Below are 13894 nucleotides of genomic sequence, written 5' to 3' on the forward strand. Positions count from 1 at the left end.
ATTAAAATATTCATAAAAAGCCAATTTGAGATTAAAAATTCAGAAGCATTAAATTGGTGATGTACTCAAGTTCTAAACATTCCTGAGAATACTTGGGAGCTATGGAGCGTATTGAGTTGATTTAATGTAAAGTATTTGAAGACAATTCTGACTTTACTTTGTGGAGTATTTGTTGTTGTTATGTGTGTATACATTTTATTTTAATTAAATTTCCACAGAGAGAATGATGAGACGATGTGTCAGGATATTAATATTATTAACAAACAATGTCCAAAATTTGGGATATGACATGTAGGGGTAAATAAACTCCTTTGTACCTTTATTCTTTACATTGATTGGGAAATTTTGAATGATTTTAAATGCCTTTGCACTCTGAGAGTGAATATATTAGTAATAGTAGGCTAATGCAAAATGCTGAATTGTTAACACTGAATCTTAGATCTTAACCAACACCAAACTTGACTTGTGATTTGAAAGATACAGACAAGTACCAGACATACTATTTTCTTTCTCTGAAAGAGTCTCAAGCCATCAGATACAGCTCCCCCAAATATACCCTTTTAGTGCACTAAGTTGTGTTTCAGATTAATGGACATGTTTTGAGCAATGTTATGTAGAAATGTTCAAAAAGTTCACTTTTGAAGCACCTGTGTTTTTCCACCAGTTTTACTGAGGTGTAATTGACATATAGCACTGTATAAGTTCAAGGTGTACAGCATAATGACTTGACTTACATGTACGGTGCAGCGATTACCACAGTAGCTTTAGTTGACATCCATAATTGCATATATATAAAAAATAAAGGAAAAAGAAAGAAGTATTTTTATTCTTGTGATGAGAACTCTCAGGATTTACTCTCTTAACCACTTTCATACATAACCTACAGCAGTGTTAACTGTAGTTATCATGTTGTACAGTATATCCCTAGTATTTATTTACCTTATAACTGGAAGTTTGTACCTTTTGACCACCTTCAAAAGCACCTGTGTTTTATATTCTTTAATTATGCAGATAGGAAAATGTTTATAAGAGTACTCCCCATTCTCTAGCCCCATTTCTCGTAAACTCATAAATTCCATGTTTATTATACAAAAAGCAATCTAGGTCAAGGTTTCTCAACCTCTGCACTGATGCTGTTTGGGACTTGATAATTCTTTGTTATGAGGGGTGTCCTGTGCATTGCAGGGTGTTTAGCAGCGTCCTTGGCCGCTACCCACTAGATGTCAGTAGTATCTCTTCACCCCGTCTCAGATTTGACAATCAAAACTGTCTCCAAACACTGTCAAAGGTGGGGGCTGGGGATAGGGAGCAACGTCACCCTAGCTGAGAGCCACTGATCTGAACAAATCAGATAAATCCTTCTAAAAACATTTTACAATCAGAAACACCCTGGTATCTTTATGCTGGGATGATCTGGGGGAGGTCATTCATCTCCCTCCCTTCGGCATTTTCTTTGTGGGACAGGAGTGAATTTTAGGGCTTCGGTTAACCCTTTCCTTCCCAGATAGCAGTTACTATTAGGCAGTGACTAATATGACACATATTAATAGATTTGTGAATATTAGTAGACTTGTTTTTGTAAATACAGTTGACCCTTGAACAACACAGATTAGAACAGTATGGGTCCACTTATCTGCAATTTTTTTTTCAATAAATACAGTACCTGTATTTTTATTTTACAGATCTTTAACTAAATGTAGGGAAAAGTTTGTGTTCAATTAGGGATTATAGTGTGTGAAATCAAAAGAACTAGGGTTTGAGTCCTGATTGTATCTAAACTGTTTTCAGCTTCCTTTCCTTGGGTGAGACATTTTTCAGTTCCTTTGTTTTTGAGGCAGAGACAGCAGTGTGCAGATTTTCCACTGCACTCGGGGCTTCTGCATTCCTAACCCCATGTTGTGTGTTGTGCAAGGGTCAACTGAATATTTTAAAATACACATATATGGGGTTTTGTTTGTCTATCTGAAGAGTTATGGGAGGGGGTACATTTCCTCTGTAATGGACTATTTTTCCAGAGAGCCACAATAGAAGATACTTCAGTGGTATTATGTGTCAATTTTTTCACACCTTTGTGTCACAAGTACACAATAGCAGTCCTTAACCTTATTTTTCCTCTTAGTTACCTGAAGGGTACGACAGCCCATACTCCAATTTAATATGGCAGTGATTATGAAATAGGGAAGGGCTTTAAAAAATTAGAAATCTCTACTACTCCCACCAGAAAATTTTATGTTTCCCTAGAGTGTATTTCTTTTCTCTGCTCATTAAATTTTTTCTTTGTTGTCAGTATTTGTTCAGATTGAAGGGAATCAGAGCAGGATATGTCTATTATTTAAGTCTCCATCTCTTCTTGTCTCCCTTCCCCCTCCACTTGCTTTCCTTCTCTTTTCCTTCTTCTATTTGCCCAATCCTGTTTTGAATCCAATACTTAACTGTTACTATAGCCTTCGTTTCCCCCTGAAACTCCATCTTAGTTCATGGAGTAGAAGAAGGAAGAGAAAGCATTAAAGGAGACTTGATTCAGTGAAACTAGTGGGTCATATTTATCTTTGAAACAGATGTAATTACAAAAGATACAATTTATTGAGTTTTTCTGCTTGCACAGATTAACCTAAGTGCTTTGTACTTTCTTTTCAAAAGGTGACGGCAGTTTTGGATCTGTTTATCGAGCGTCCTATGAAGGAGAAGAAGTGGCTGTGAAGATTTTTAATAAACATACATCACTTAGACTGTTAAGACAAGTAAGAAATGCAACAGTATTATTACATTAAATCATACATTGTTAATCTCCTGGAACTCTTGTTTTGCATGCATTTGTAATTACCGTATTTTCCCTCAAAGTTTACTTGAGTTTAGTTATGAAATCCTACTTTTGTCCTTTCTTTATGGAGTGAAATAGCTTACTCCTGTTGAAAAACAAAGACAGTATTCTGAGAATTTTTGTTCCAGGCTTTACAAGCACAGAAGAAAAGAGGGTACCTTTTTTGCATTTTTGTAATTCAGAGGAACCAAAATCCATACAACAGTAGTCCATTTAAAAACTTCTCTTGGCCTCAGTTAAGTCACACGTTCTTTTCTCTGCAAGCTCCAATGTTCAGGGCAGTACTGTTGCTGATTGGCTTAGGCCTGTGTTATTGAACCAATCACTGTGATAATGAGCAGGGTATTATTTAAAATATCCCCACCTTTCCCTGAAGCTGAGATTGGGGTCAGTTCCCCTTAAAGTTCATGGACTGCTTGGCTGAGGGTTGGATACCTCAGCAAAAGTCAGGGTACTGTTAGGAAGAGTGAAAGTTGATTGCATGCATAACAAAGAGTGGTCACTCCAGTACCCTCTCTTGTTTTGAATACTGGTGGGGATTTATTTCTTTTTTCTGAGTCCTAACAGTAGGGATGAGTGAGAGAGACAGGGTGAGAGGAGAGATAAAATCCATGTGAATTCTGCAGTCTTACACCAGAACTCAACCATATTTTTGAATCTGTTCTTTCTTATTTTTTTCTTGATTTATTAAAAAAAAATTGTGCCTGAATCTGAATCTAAATAACTTATATAAACAACAAAAAATACAGTTGCAATATATTAGTTACTCTGAATAATGAAAATAATTTCATGTCTGTGTAAAATATCCTGGAGTAATTTTGATTATTAGTACCAAAAATTACACTGTAGCTCTAGGAATAAGCTAATAAATATTTTGTATATAATATTTTATAAGTCAGTGAACCAAATGTGAGCACAATCTCTTTCTATCTGTAGGCAGTTTGTTGTATTAATTGTAATTTTTCAGTCTTGATCATTAGTCTTCAATATGTTTCAAATTTTATGTAATGTGCTCAGGGAACCTTGTTGGAAATCAGAACACTAGAAAGGTTTATGGGACTGATTAGTGTATGGGCAGCTAGGTGAACCAAGGAAATAGTAGAAGAAATAGAAACAATGGAGTGTGTGTAATATGCCTCTTTAGAAAAAAAGAAAAGGAAAGGAAAACACTTGTATTCAGTGCTGCATTTTAAGGGTCATTCTACCTGTGGTCATGAATCGGGGCTGATCTGTTACACTCTTTTTGTTCCTTTCTCTTTGCAATCAGTGAGCTGTTTTTCTAGGATAGGAAATTTGGATTAGGCTCCAGTCTGTGCTTATGAAAGAAAACAAAGCCAACTTGACTTGTTCTCATCAGTTTTAGCCAACTGAGCTAATCAGACATAGAAGAAAAAAAGATTTTTATCTACTAAGGAAGTATGATTGCAGTCTGAAGTCCGTGTTCTTGAAAAAGCCCCTCTCAGGGCGTTGAGCCTTTATTCTTCAGCTTGCAGAATTCTTCACACATCAGTTTCCTGATAAATGCAGTTGGCACTGATACTCATCTTTGAAGCTGGTTGTTAAGAAGCAGAGCTTCTGCAGAAATCATAATTTAAAACATGAATCAGGGCTTCCCTGGTGGCTCAGTGGTTGGGAGTCCGCCTGCCGATTCGGGGGACGCGGGTTCGTGCCCCGGCCCAGGAGGATCCCACGTGCCGCGGAGCGGCTGGGCCCGTGAGCCATGGCCTCTGGGCCTGCGGGTCCGGAGCCTGTGCTCCGCGGCGGGAGGGGCCACAGCAGTGAGAGGCCCGCGTGCCGCAAAATCATAAAAAACAAAAACAAAAAAACATGAATCAGTTTAATACCACATAAGCTATAAATTTCAACTAAATACAGTTTCAGAGTAGAGTGAAATATACAGAATAACATGTATGAAATTCAAAACAACAGTATCATGAAACAGGTTGTAAAGTCTCACAAGATGTGGCCTAGGAATCAGATTGGAGACCTCTCTGTTCCAGCTAACTTCTTGGATTAGAGAGAGGTTGTTGCACCTGGTGATTGCTTTCTTTAGTAAGGGTGGTCCAAGGCAGGTCACTCTGAGGAAGTAAGAGTTTTGAGCTAAGATCTGAATGGCAAGAAGCCTTTAGCTGTGTGAAGGGTGAAGGGATTTCTAGGCAGAGGGATCAGCAAGGGCAAAGACTCTGTGGCTGGAAGGCAGGAGCTGGGTGTGTGCGGTGCTGGGGATTTAATGAACACCAATGTGGCAGAAGGGTGGTGAATAAGGAAGAGAGAGAAAGGAGATGAGGTTTGAAAGATGGGCTAAGGCAGATCGGGTCAGGCCGCAATGGCTGTTTAAGTTCATGGGATCTTAATCTATTGGGTTGGCCAAAAAGTTTGTTTGGGTTTTTCTGTAACACCTTGTGGAAAAACCCAGACGAACTTTTTGGCCAACCCAATAAAAGTAACAGGAAGTCATTAGAGAGTTTCAGGCAGGGGCAATGCCATACATTTCTCTAGACTTAGACATTTCTCTCCAGAAAACTCTCTAGTCATTAAACCAGAGATAATAGGCAGGTTGTACCTCACATGCCTCAAAGTGCAGTTGATTAGTAGTGGCTGCTCAGGATGTTGGGCTGAGAAGGATTCTGTGGCTAAGGAGGATTCAGTAGGCAAAACTGACATGACCTATTAGTGTGCCACAATAGGACAGTGTCCTGTCCTAGCATTAAATGTTCCAGTAAAGCAGAGCAAACGGAAAAAGAGAACTTAAAATTTTAATTCAGAATATGGTTGCAAAACCAGTGGTTTAATTCTGAAAATGTGGAAAATGTAAAAAAGCTCAAAGAAGAAATGGAAAGTTTGCTATAATCCAGTCACTCAGGGAAAAGTGCTCCAAGTGTTGATGGGCTTAAGGAAGGAGACACTTGGGTAAAAGCTGATTGTCTATGACTCTGAAATGATTCTTGACTTTGCAGGAGCTGGTGGTGCTTTGCCACCTCCACCATCCCAGCTTAATATCTTTGCTGGCAGCTGGGGTTCGTCCCCGAATGTTGGTGATGGAGTTAGCCTCCAAGGGTTCCCTGGATCGCCTGCTTCAACAAGACAAAGCCAGTCTCACCAGAACGCTGCAGCACAGGATTGCACTACATGTGGCTGATGGTCTGAGGTAATAGATTAGGTCATGCTGTTTTCTATTCAGGGCATGATGAGTGTGAGCCCAAAATTACTCTCAGACTTTGAGAAGTGCGCTGCCCTGTGACAATGTGTCCTGGTAATATTTCACAAACTATTTGGGTGTAAAACTACCATTTCCCTGATCAGATTTTATAATTTCATAAAATAAGAGTAGGAAGAGTGTGCAGATCTCATAGCTAGCAGAATTACAGTTGGAACCCAGGAGGCCTTCTCCAGAGCCCATGATCTTAACCCTGTATTGACCTACCTTCCCTAAAAAATATAGGTAAGGCTTCAAAGTATCAAGGAAAGTGTCAGTTATCATGGGTAATTCTAATGAGGAAAGATGAGGCCATATTTCTGAAGGGGACTGGAGTGATTTGAGTTGGGTTGTCCTGTAAGACCATAGTGTGTCTCAGAGGTGCACCCAGCCCCGCAGCCAGATGGCATCCGGACAGAGCCTTGGAGGGTGGAAAGGCCATGGCCTTTGGAGACAGAGGGACTGTCCACACACTTGCTTTGATTTTATATCTCTGATTCTCTCTTTCTTGTAGTCTCTAAACTGTGCCTAATACTTAGTGAATAGTGTTTCAAGTTCTTCTGTAATAATTGAAGACATCCCAAGTCAAACTCTTGATTTCCCCCTTTTCCACTGCTCTCCATCTCCGGTCACCCAGTTGTGTCACCTTGGAATCATCCTTTAGTCCTTCCTTTCTCTCACATCCCACAGCTCATCCTTCAGCAAATGTCTTTAGCAAACATATCTCAATGCAGCTCCTTCTCCTAACTTCTCTCCCTCCCAGCAGTGTCTAAGCTGCTGTCATCTCTTCTCGCCCAGCGGATCTCCCTACTTTCACCTTTGCCCCCCAGATAACCTGCTTTTCACACAGTAGCCAGAGTGATCATTCTAGCATGGAAGTTGGATCACATCTTTCTCCTGTTACCAACCCTCTCCCACCTCACTCTGGTCACTGTGCTCAGCCACTCGCCTCCCCGAGGCTTCTGGAATATGCCAGAGACTTTATGCCAGCTATTCTCTTGGCCAGAATGTCGAACCTCCAGATATCCTCTTGGCTCACTTCTCATTTCATTCAGGTTTCTCCTCAGGGAGGGTGTCCCTGACTACCTTGTGTCTCTTTGGCACCTGTAGCACTTATCACTGCCGGGTATTCTTTATGTTTTTATTTTAAAAGTTTGTTTATTGTCTGTCTTTGCCACCAGAATCTAAGTGCCACGATAGCAAGGATTTTTCCTCTTGTTCACCGTTGTACCTCAGCACCTAGAACGGTGCGTTCTCATTACACATGTTGCCACTGGGGAGAGAGGGAGGAAGGAAGGAAGACAGTGCCTGGTGCATGGTAGCCACAAAGTGGATGCAAATTTCCTTCTATTCCTTTCCTTCTTAAATAGTGTCTATTCCTTTTGAGCAGTATCCAGAAATGTAAATAGAATGGATGGTAAGGAGAACAAACACTGATCACAAACAAATAAAACTAAACTATTGATATATACGATATAACTATTAATACTGTATAGGGGATATAATAGGAGAATAAAATGAGTAGATTTCCTTTCCTGAAAGAGTCCGGAAGCTATTGAAAAACACAGATTATTATATGAAACAGGAATGCAAAGATTTGGATCTGGGTTGCTACATCCACTTTTGAACACCAGGGGGAACTTTGTACTAAATTAATCTAGATAAAGGGCAACTATGTCTTATGTATTTCAAAAGCTGTATTGGTCATTTTCCTTGATTAAACCGACTCCAGGTCCTGGTTTTTCCCTAAATCTTCCACATAATTCCCAAAGTGCTTATTTATAAAATGAATAATTGATTTTTTTAAAAATTCATCACTGTTTGAAAGACCTCATCTCTTAAATAACTTGAAGACCTTACTTAAAATAACAAATCCAGCAGTTTCTGTTAAAGTAAGTGAAATCTCATCATATTTTCCTATCATTTGCCTGATTTGTTCTCAGCATAATGCCAAGGGAGCTTTCTGGGTCTTGTGCTACAAGAGGCTAGTAGATTTCAGTAGCAATCGATCTTCTCCCAGCACTAAGTATTTAAAAATCTCAGCATTAGGGTCTGTCTTCCCAAATATATTTTAGCACAGAGCTATAACTATGGAGGTAGAAAGAGACAATAAAGTCGCACGCCTCTGCAGTCCCTTAAATGATGGTGCTGTTTAGAGTGACATACAGGAACTTTCTTCATGTTCCATATTTTCTCTTTTGCAGTCTTGCCTTCAGCTATTAGTTTACACCTCTAACTGTCTGCTGCTTTGAGCTCTTTATTATAATTCTCAACTAACTTTGAAGATATGGTCACCTATATTTCCCATAAGCTTCTGTGTTTCAGTATGTTCAAAATTGAATTTGCTTTCTCTTTTTCCTTCCACCATGAATCTGTTCTTTATCTTGTATCTCCCATTTGCCAACAAAGGTCTTCGTAGTCACATCCAGAGCAACCCCCTCTCCCACAAAAGTAAGTACTCATTTGTCCGCCAGGTCCTTGACTATTTTACATCATCTTTTTAATTGATTAATTTATTTTTATGCCACTACTGCTGACTTGGTCCGGTACCTCTGGGGAACTATCAGAACATTTCTGATATTATATTCTTCTAAAATAAAAATCTAATTATCCTTGAAATTCCCTGGCATTCCAAGTTATCTGCAGAATACATCTAAACTCCTTGGCCATAGCGTCAAAACTCTTTATGTATCCTCTAGCCTGCCTCTCCAGCCTCCTCCCATTCCACTGCCCTCGTTCTAACCATGCTGAAGGGCTTGACTTCTCACTGACATCCATGTCTGTCTTTGCATTTGTCATTCCTGTCTTTTCAAAAAATTGTCTGCCTAGAGAACTCATTTTCCTCTAGAATTTGCTCACATACCATCTCCACAATGATGTCTGACTGCATCATGAAGAGTTGGTTTGGCTAACACATGTTTCTTGAGTCTCCATGCAGGACTTTGTGCTGGCTGCTGAAGAAGGAAAGATAGGGATTATATTGCTCTTATCAAGGTTTAAAACTTATAGTCTAGTGGGAGAGTCTGCTTTGCTATCTGTACCTTTGTGCTTTTCTTCCTCTGGCTTCCCTAGCATTTGGTACTCATCACATTTCTGCAACCTTATTTGAGCACCTGTCTCTCCTAGATTGTGGCCCCTCAAGAGCAGGGAGACAAAGATGACATTCTATCCCCAGTGACTGTCCCTCATAGATGCCCAATATATATTTGTTAAATGAATGAAGACATTCTATTTTTAGAGTAATTCTCTTTAGGATGAGATAAAGTTTACTTTAAGTTATACGAGTTTCTTAGCAACATTGATGATAATCACAATTTAAAAACGACTAGTTGAGTTTAGACCAGTTTGTTTTAATAAAATATTTGACAATGCTCGCTGTCATGTAATACATAAATTATGGCTGAATTATTCTTAGTAAGACAAGATCTGTACTTGTTAATATTTTGAAAGCTATTCTGCTATTCTATTAAAAACTATTAAAACTGCAGTTTTAAGATTAAATTCTATAACTGAACATTTTAACTAATCCAGATAATCTTTCTCTCCCACTGACATAATTTCAAATTAAGTTTAACTAATTTTTTTTAACCTTTGGAAAATATTCCGAGAGAGTCTGTATTCTATAAATACTCTGAAAGAGGCACGCATTATGAAGGATTTGGATGCCATTCAATTATGTATGACTTGGCTTTAACTTTTTTGTTCTTAATCTCCCAGCTTTTCTCTTCAGCAGGGCAAAGTAGCTAATGGCTTTCCAGTAAGCCCTTAGTAAATTTTTCTTTTAAGCCCATAACTTATTATTAAGGTCAACTTCATTAGTACATCTATCTTACTTTTCAACCAAAAATATGTTTACTGAAAGGAATAGGCCTAATGTCAAATGTCTTAACTACATCCTGGAAGAGAAAGAATCTTCTCCTGCATTAGTTGATGCCGTTAAATGATACATACACTCCCATCAATCAGTGGAAAGTTCAGGGTATTGCTGCCACTCTGCTCCTAATGCCCCTAGCAGTGATTGGTATTAGGTAATGGAGTAAATATTTATTGATATAATGTGAACCTAAACCAAAAGCCACAAACGATGGATTTAAATTTACCTCTATTAAGTTCTATGAAAAATTCTTTTCTCAAGGTAAGACATAATGTAGTTGTGAGATCATGTGCAGAGCTATGGCAAATTTAATGTCACAGGGCAGGGTAAACAGAGTGGGGGAAATCTGAATTTTACGAGTGTGTAAGGAAAGGTAATAGAGTTACTTTAGTAGTTGGGGCAAAGTAATGGCTCTTCGGCCATGTTTCCAGAATGGACAAGACCTGGTTGAGATGAAAACTTTTTATTTTTTATATTAACTAGTTTTTATTCTTCACCTACAGTGAGTGTCCAGCTCTAGTTGCTGATGGTTGAATGGATCTGTTTCTAAAAGGAAAGACTTTAAAATCCCCCATATCACCTTTCCCAAGACAATGTTTTACTCATTCCAACTCTTGGTCTAAAATGTTCTTTGATAATTTATAACGGAATTGGGTTTTAAAGTAAATTACATCTTCAAACGGTACAGTATTGATAGCTAGAAAAGTCTTTTATTTTGATTTATTACTATTGAAAAAGTAGAAAATATTTTCCAAAAAATTAGGAAATAGTTTAGTCAGAAAAAAATAAATATCAAAGGAGAGATGGAATAGAGAGAATTTTAAAAGCTAAGAAAAACGTCTCTGTGGTTTTAAGAAAATTAAAACTTAAATAAATGGGAGTTATAACAAAATACTATCAATTCTTATTTAACATATTTACATTTTAAACTAATTAAAATAGTCACATGGTATTGAGGGAATTCAGAATTCCTTTTAAGTAGTTTTTAAAGTATACAAAAGGTAAGTCTTCAAAAATTGGTACTTTGCTTAAAGTGGTTGTGCCTTAAAGTTTAAATCACTTATCAGGATTGACGTGTCTTTTTGTTTGTTTTAAAAGCATAAGCTTGCTCTGTAATATTGGACTTGTAGGTTTTGATTTCCTTCTGCAATATCTCTTAACTTTGAAGGTGAAACTTAGCACAGAATTTTTGATGCTTTGTGTAATAAACATATATTTTTAAAAATAATGACAAAATTTATTATGGTATAATCACATTTTAATAAGGTTTCCTGTGCATTTCACGGCAGATACCTCCACTCAGCCATGATTATATACCGTGACTTGAAGCCCCACAACGTGTTGCTTTTCACCCTGTATCCCAATGCCGCCATCATTGCCAAGATTGCGGACTATGGGATTGCTCAGTACTGCTGTAGAATGGGGATAAAAACGTCAGAGGGCACACCAGGTGGGTGACAAGGTTTGTGTGATAATTCCCTCTTCAGAATGGATAACCACTGACTTCAGTTGTGAGTTCAGGAGAATCAAGAGAACACTGTAGCCTATCACACTGTGAACAGATATTTGTTGTGACCAGAATGTGAATAATTGTGACCAGTACGTTTGTGATTTTGAATATTATATCCTGTAGGGCAAAAAAATCAACTGATGTAATTTTCCAGGGTAAAAAACAAATTAAATAAATAGAGTATGTTTTATGTCAAGTTATATTTTTAAAAGTTGGACTTAAAAATGTTTAAATACTCCAGAGGTGGTGAAAAGGAACCTCAAAGTTTTAGTCTAGCTACTGATAACACTTACCTAAAAATGAGGCAAACCAAATTCAGGTTCGCAAACCCTTTTTTGTAACTCTGAAACCCAAATAACTTTGAAAATCCAAAGTTTTTTTTTTTATAACTGATTCGGTGGCAAAATCTGACCCGATTGAATTGATCCTTGTTAGGATCTTTATTTCTCATATTCACTGTGAATGTGTGTATGTTTCACAGCAGAAATATAAACATGTTTGAGTACAGGGTGTTGGCTCTGATCCCACTGAATTTTATGTAATTTGTTATATGCATTATTACTTTCTTAAATATGAAAAAGTATAAATTCCTAAATACTTCTAACTCCAAGAGTTTCAGGTAGGGACTTTGGGACTGGAGTTCTTAGTTGCACTGTTCTTGATACAAGCATACTTTCTTATTCTTTTTAAAAACTTTTTTTAATTAAAAGATTTTTTTAATTTAATTTTATTGGAGTATAGTTGATTTACAGTGTTGTGTTTCAGGTGTACAACCAAGTGATTCAGTTTTACATATACATATATTCTTTCTTTTTTAGATTGTTTTCTCATAGAGTTTATCACAGAATATTGAGTAGAGTTCCCTCTGCTATATAGTAGGTCCTTGTTGGTTACCTTTCTTATATATAGTAGTGTGTGTATGTTCATTCCAAGTTCCTGATTTATCCCTCCCCGCCACTTTTGCCTTTGGTAACCATAAGTTTGTTTTTGATATCTCTAAGTTTGTTTCTGTTTTGTAAATAAGTTCATTTGTATCATTTTTTAAAAAATTAGATTCCACATATGAGTGATATCATCTGAGATTTGTCTTTCTCTGTCTGACTTACTTCACTTAGTATGATAATCTCTAGGTCCACCGTGTTGCTGCAAATGGCATTATTTCATTTTTTATGGCTGAGTAATAGTCCATTGTATATACGTACCACATCTTCTTTATCCATTCCTCTGTCGATGGACATTTAGGTTGATTCCATGTCTTGGCTATTGTAAACAGTGCTGCAGTGAACATTGGGGTGCATGTATCTTTTCAGATTATGGTTTTCTCAGGATATATGCCCAGTAGTGAGACTTCTGGGTCATATGGTAGTTCTATTTTTAGTTTTTTAAGGAACCTCCATACTGTTCTCCATAGTGGCTGTACCAATTTACATCCCCACCAATAGTGTAGGAGGGTTCTGACTGGTACAGTAATTTAAACCTTCAAACATTGAACTTTGTTTTTCTTTCTTCATAATTTATAGGTTGTTAATGCTTCAATACTTAAAAGTACTGTAGAGTCATGTTACTATGTAAAATGAGACATACCCATTTTGCGTACTGTTATATTTATGGTCTCCAGAAATCACAGGCATCATTTTCTTACCTTAGATTTTAATATTGCTTTTAAGTGTCATACCCAACTCTTTTCTTGTCATGCCTGCTGTAATACTCCTATTACTTTAACTGTAAACTGACTTTCTACCAGTGAAAATTCTATTTCCTTTGTTCTTGGGTTTTCATGATCTTATACTCAGACATGTTCTTTCCACGTGGAGTTCTCCCTCCCTTTCTCAGCTCTCTTTCCTCTTCTAATAATAGATTCATCAGAATCTCAGCTTCCGATTAGTAAGAAACAGTCATAGGGCAAGTAATCTGTACAGACATCTTGTCTTTCAGATTTCAGTTTGCGTGGGAATAGAAAATTGAAGGGTTGACATCTGTTTAGTGGGGGGCAGCTCTAGCTCTGGAGAAATCTTACATGGTTAGTTATTTGTAAATAAAATTACAGGTGGCTTTACATCATCTTGATGATTGAAGATCAGTTAAAACACATTCTTAAGACAGAAGAAAGTACTTTAGAGGATATCTGACTAGGCAAAATTGTCCCCTACCCTCTTCCCCTTTCCCCATTTTTGTCCTTAGATAAGCAAATGGCCCCAGCTTCCAATGCCTGGTTTTATTTTTGCTCCAAATACATATCATCTCTTTCATTTTACATGGCTATCTGTTGGAAGTAGAGTGTGCATTCTCATAAACATTTCAAAGTATATTTTCTGGCTCAAGTGTCTCTGGGTTGTTCAATAATAATAAAATAATTATCTCTTCAGCACCTGCTGTGTCCCAGGCTCAGGGCCAGATACATTAGACACATGGTATCCTATCCTCATGCCAGGGCTGAAAGTTAGCTTTTATCTTCTCATCTATAAAATGAGGAAGCTGAGGCTCAGTGAGATT

General features: G+C 37.5%; 1 protein-coding gene across 3 annotated transcripts in view; it reads left to right on the plus strand.

Moving 5' to 3' along the window:
• LRRK2 (leucine rich repeat kinase 2) overlaps positions 1-13894 on the plus strand; it is a 154908-nt gene that overhangs the window by 111707 nt on the left and 29307 nt on the right. For all 3 annotated transcript variants that reach the window (XM_067696182.1, XM_067696183.1, XM_067696184.1), the window contains 3 exons: positions 2641-2741; positions 5779-5969; positions 11181-11341. In XM_067696182.1, coding sequence (XP_067552283.1) covers positions 2641-2741; positions 5779-5969; positions 11181-11341 — 453 coding nt within the window. The remainder of the gene's footprint in view (positions 1-2640; positions 2742-5778; positions 5970-11180; positions 11342-13894) is intronic.

This window comes from Pseudorca crassidens, chromosome 11, assembly GCF_039906515.1.
Source record: "Pseudorca crassidens isolate mPseCra1 chromosome 11, mPseCra1.hap1, whole genome shotgun sequence".
NCBI classification, from domain to species: Eukaryota; Metazoa; Chordata; class Mammalia; order Artiodactyla; family Delphinidae; genus Pseudorca; species Pseudorca crassidens.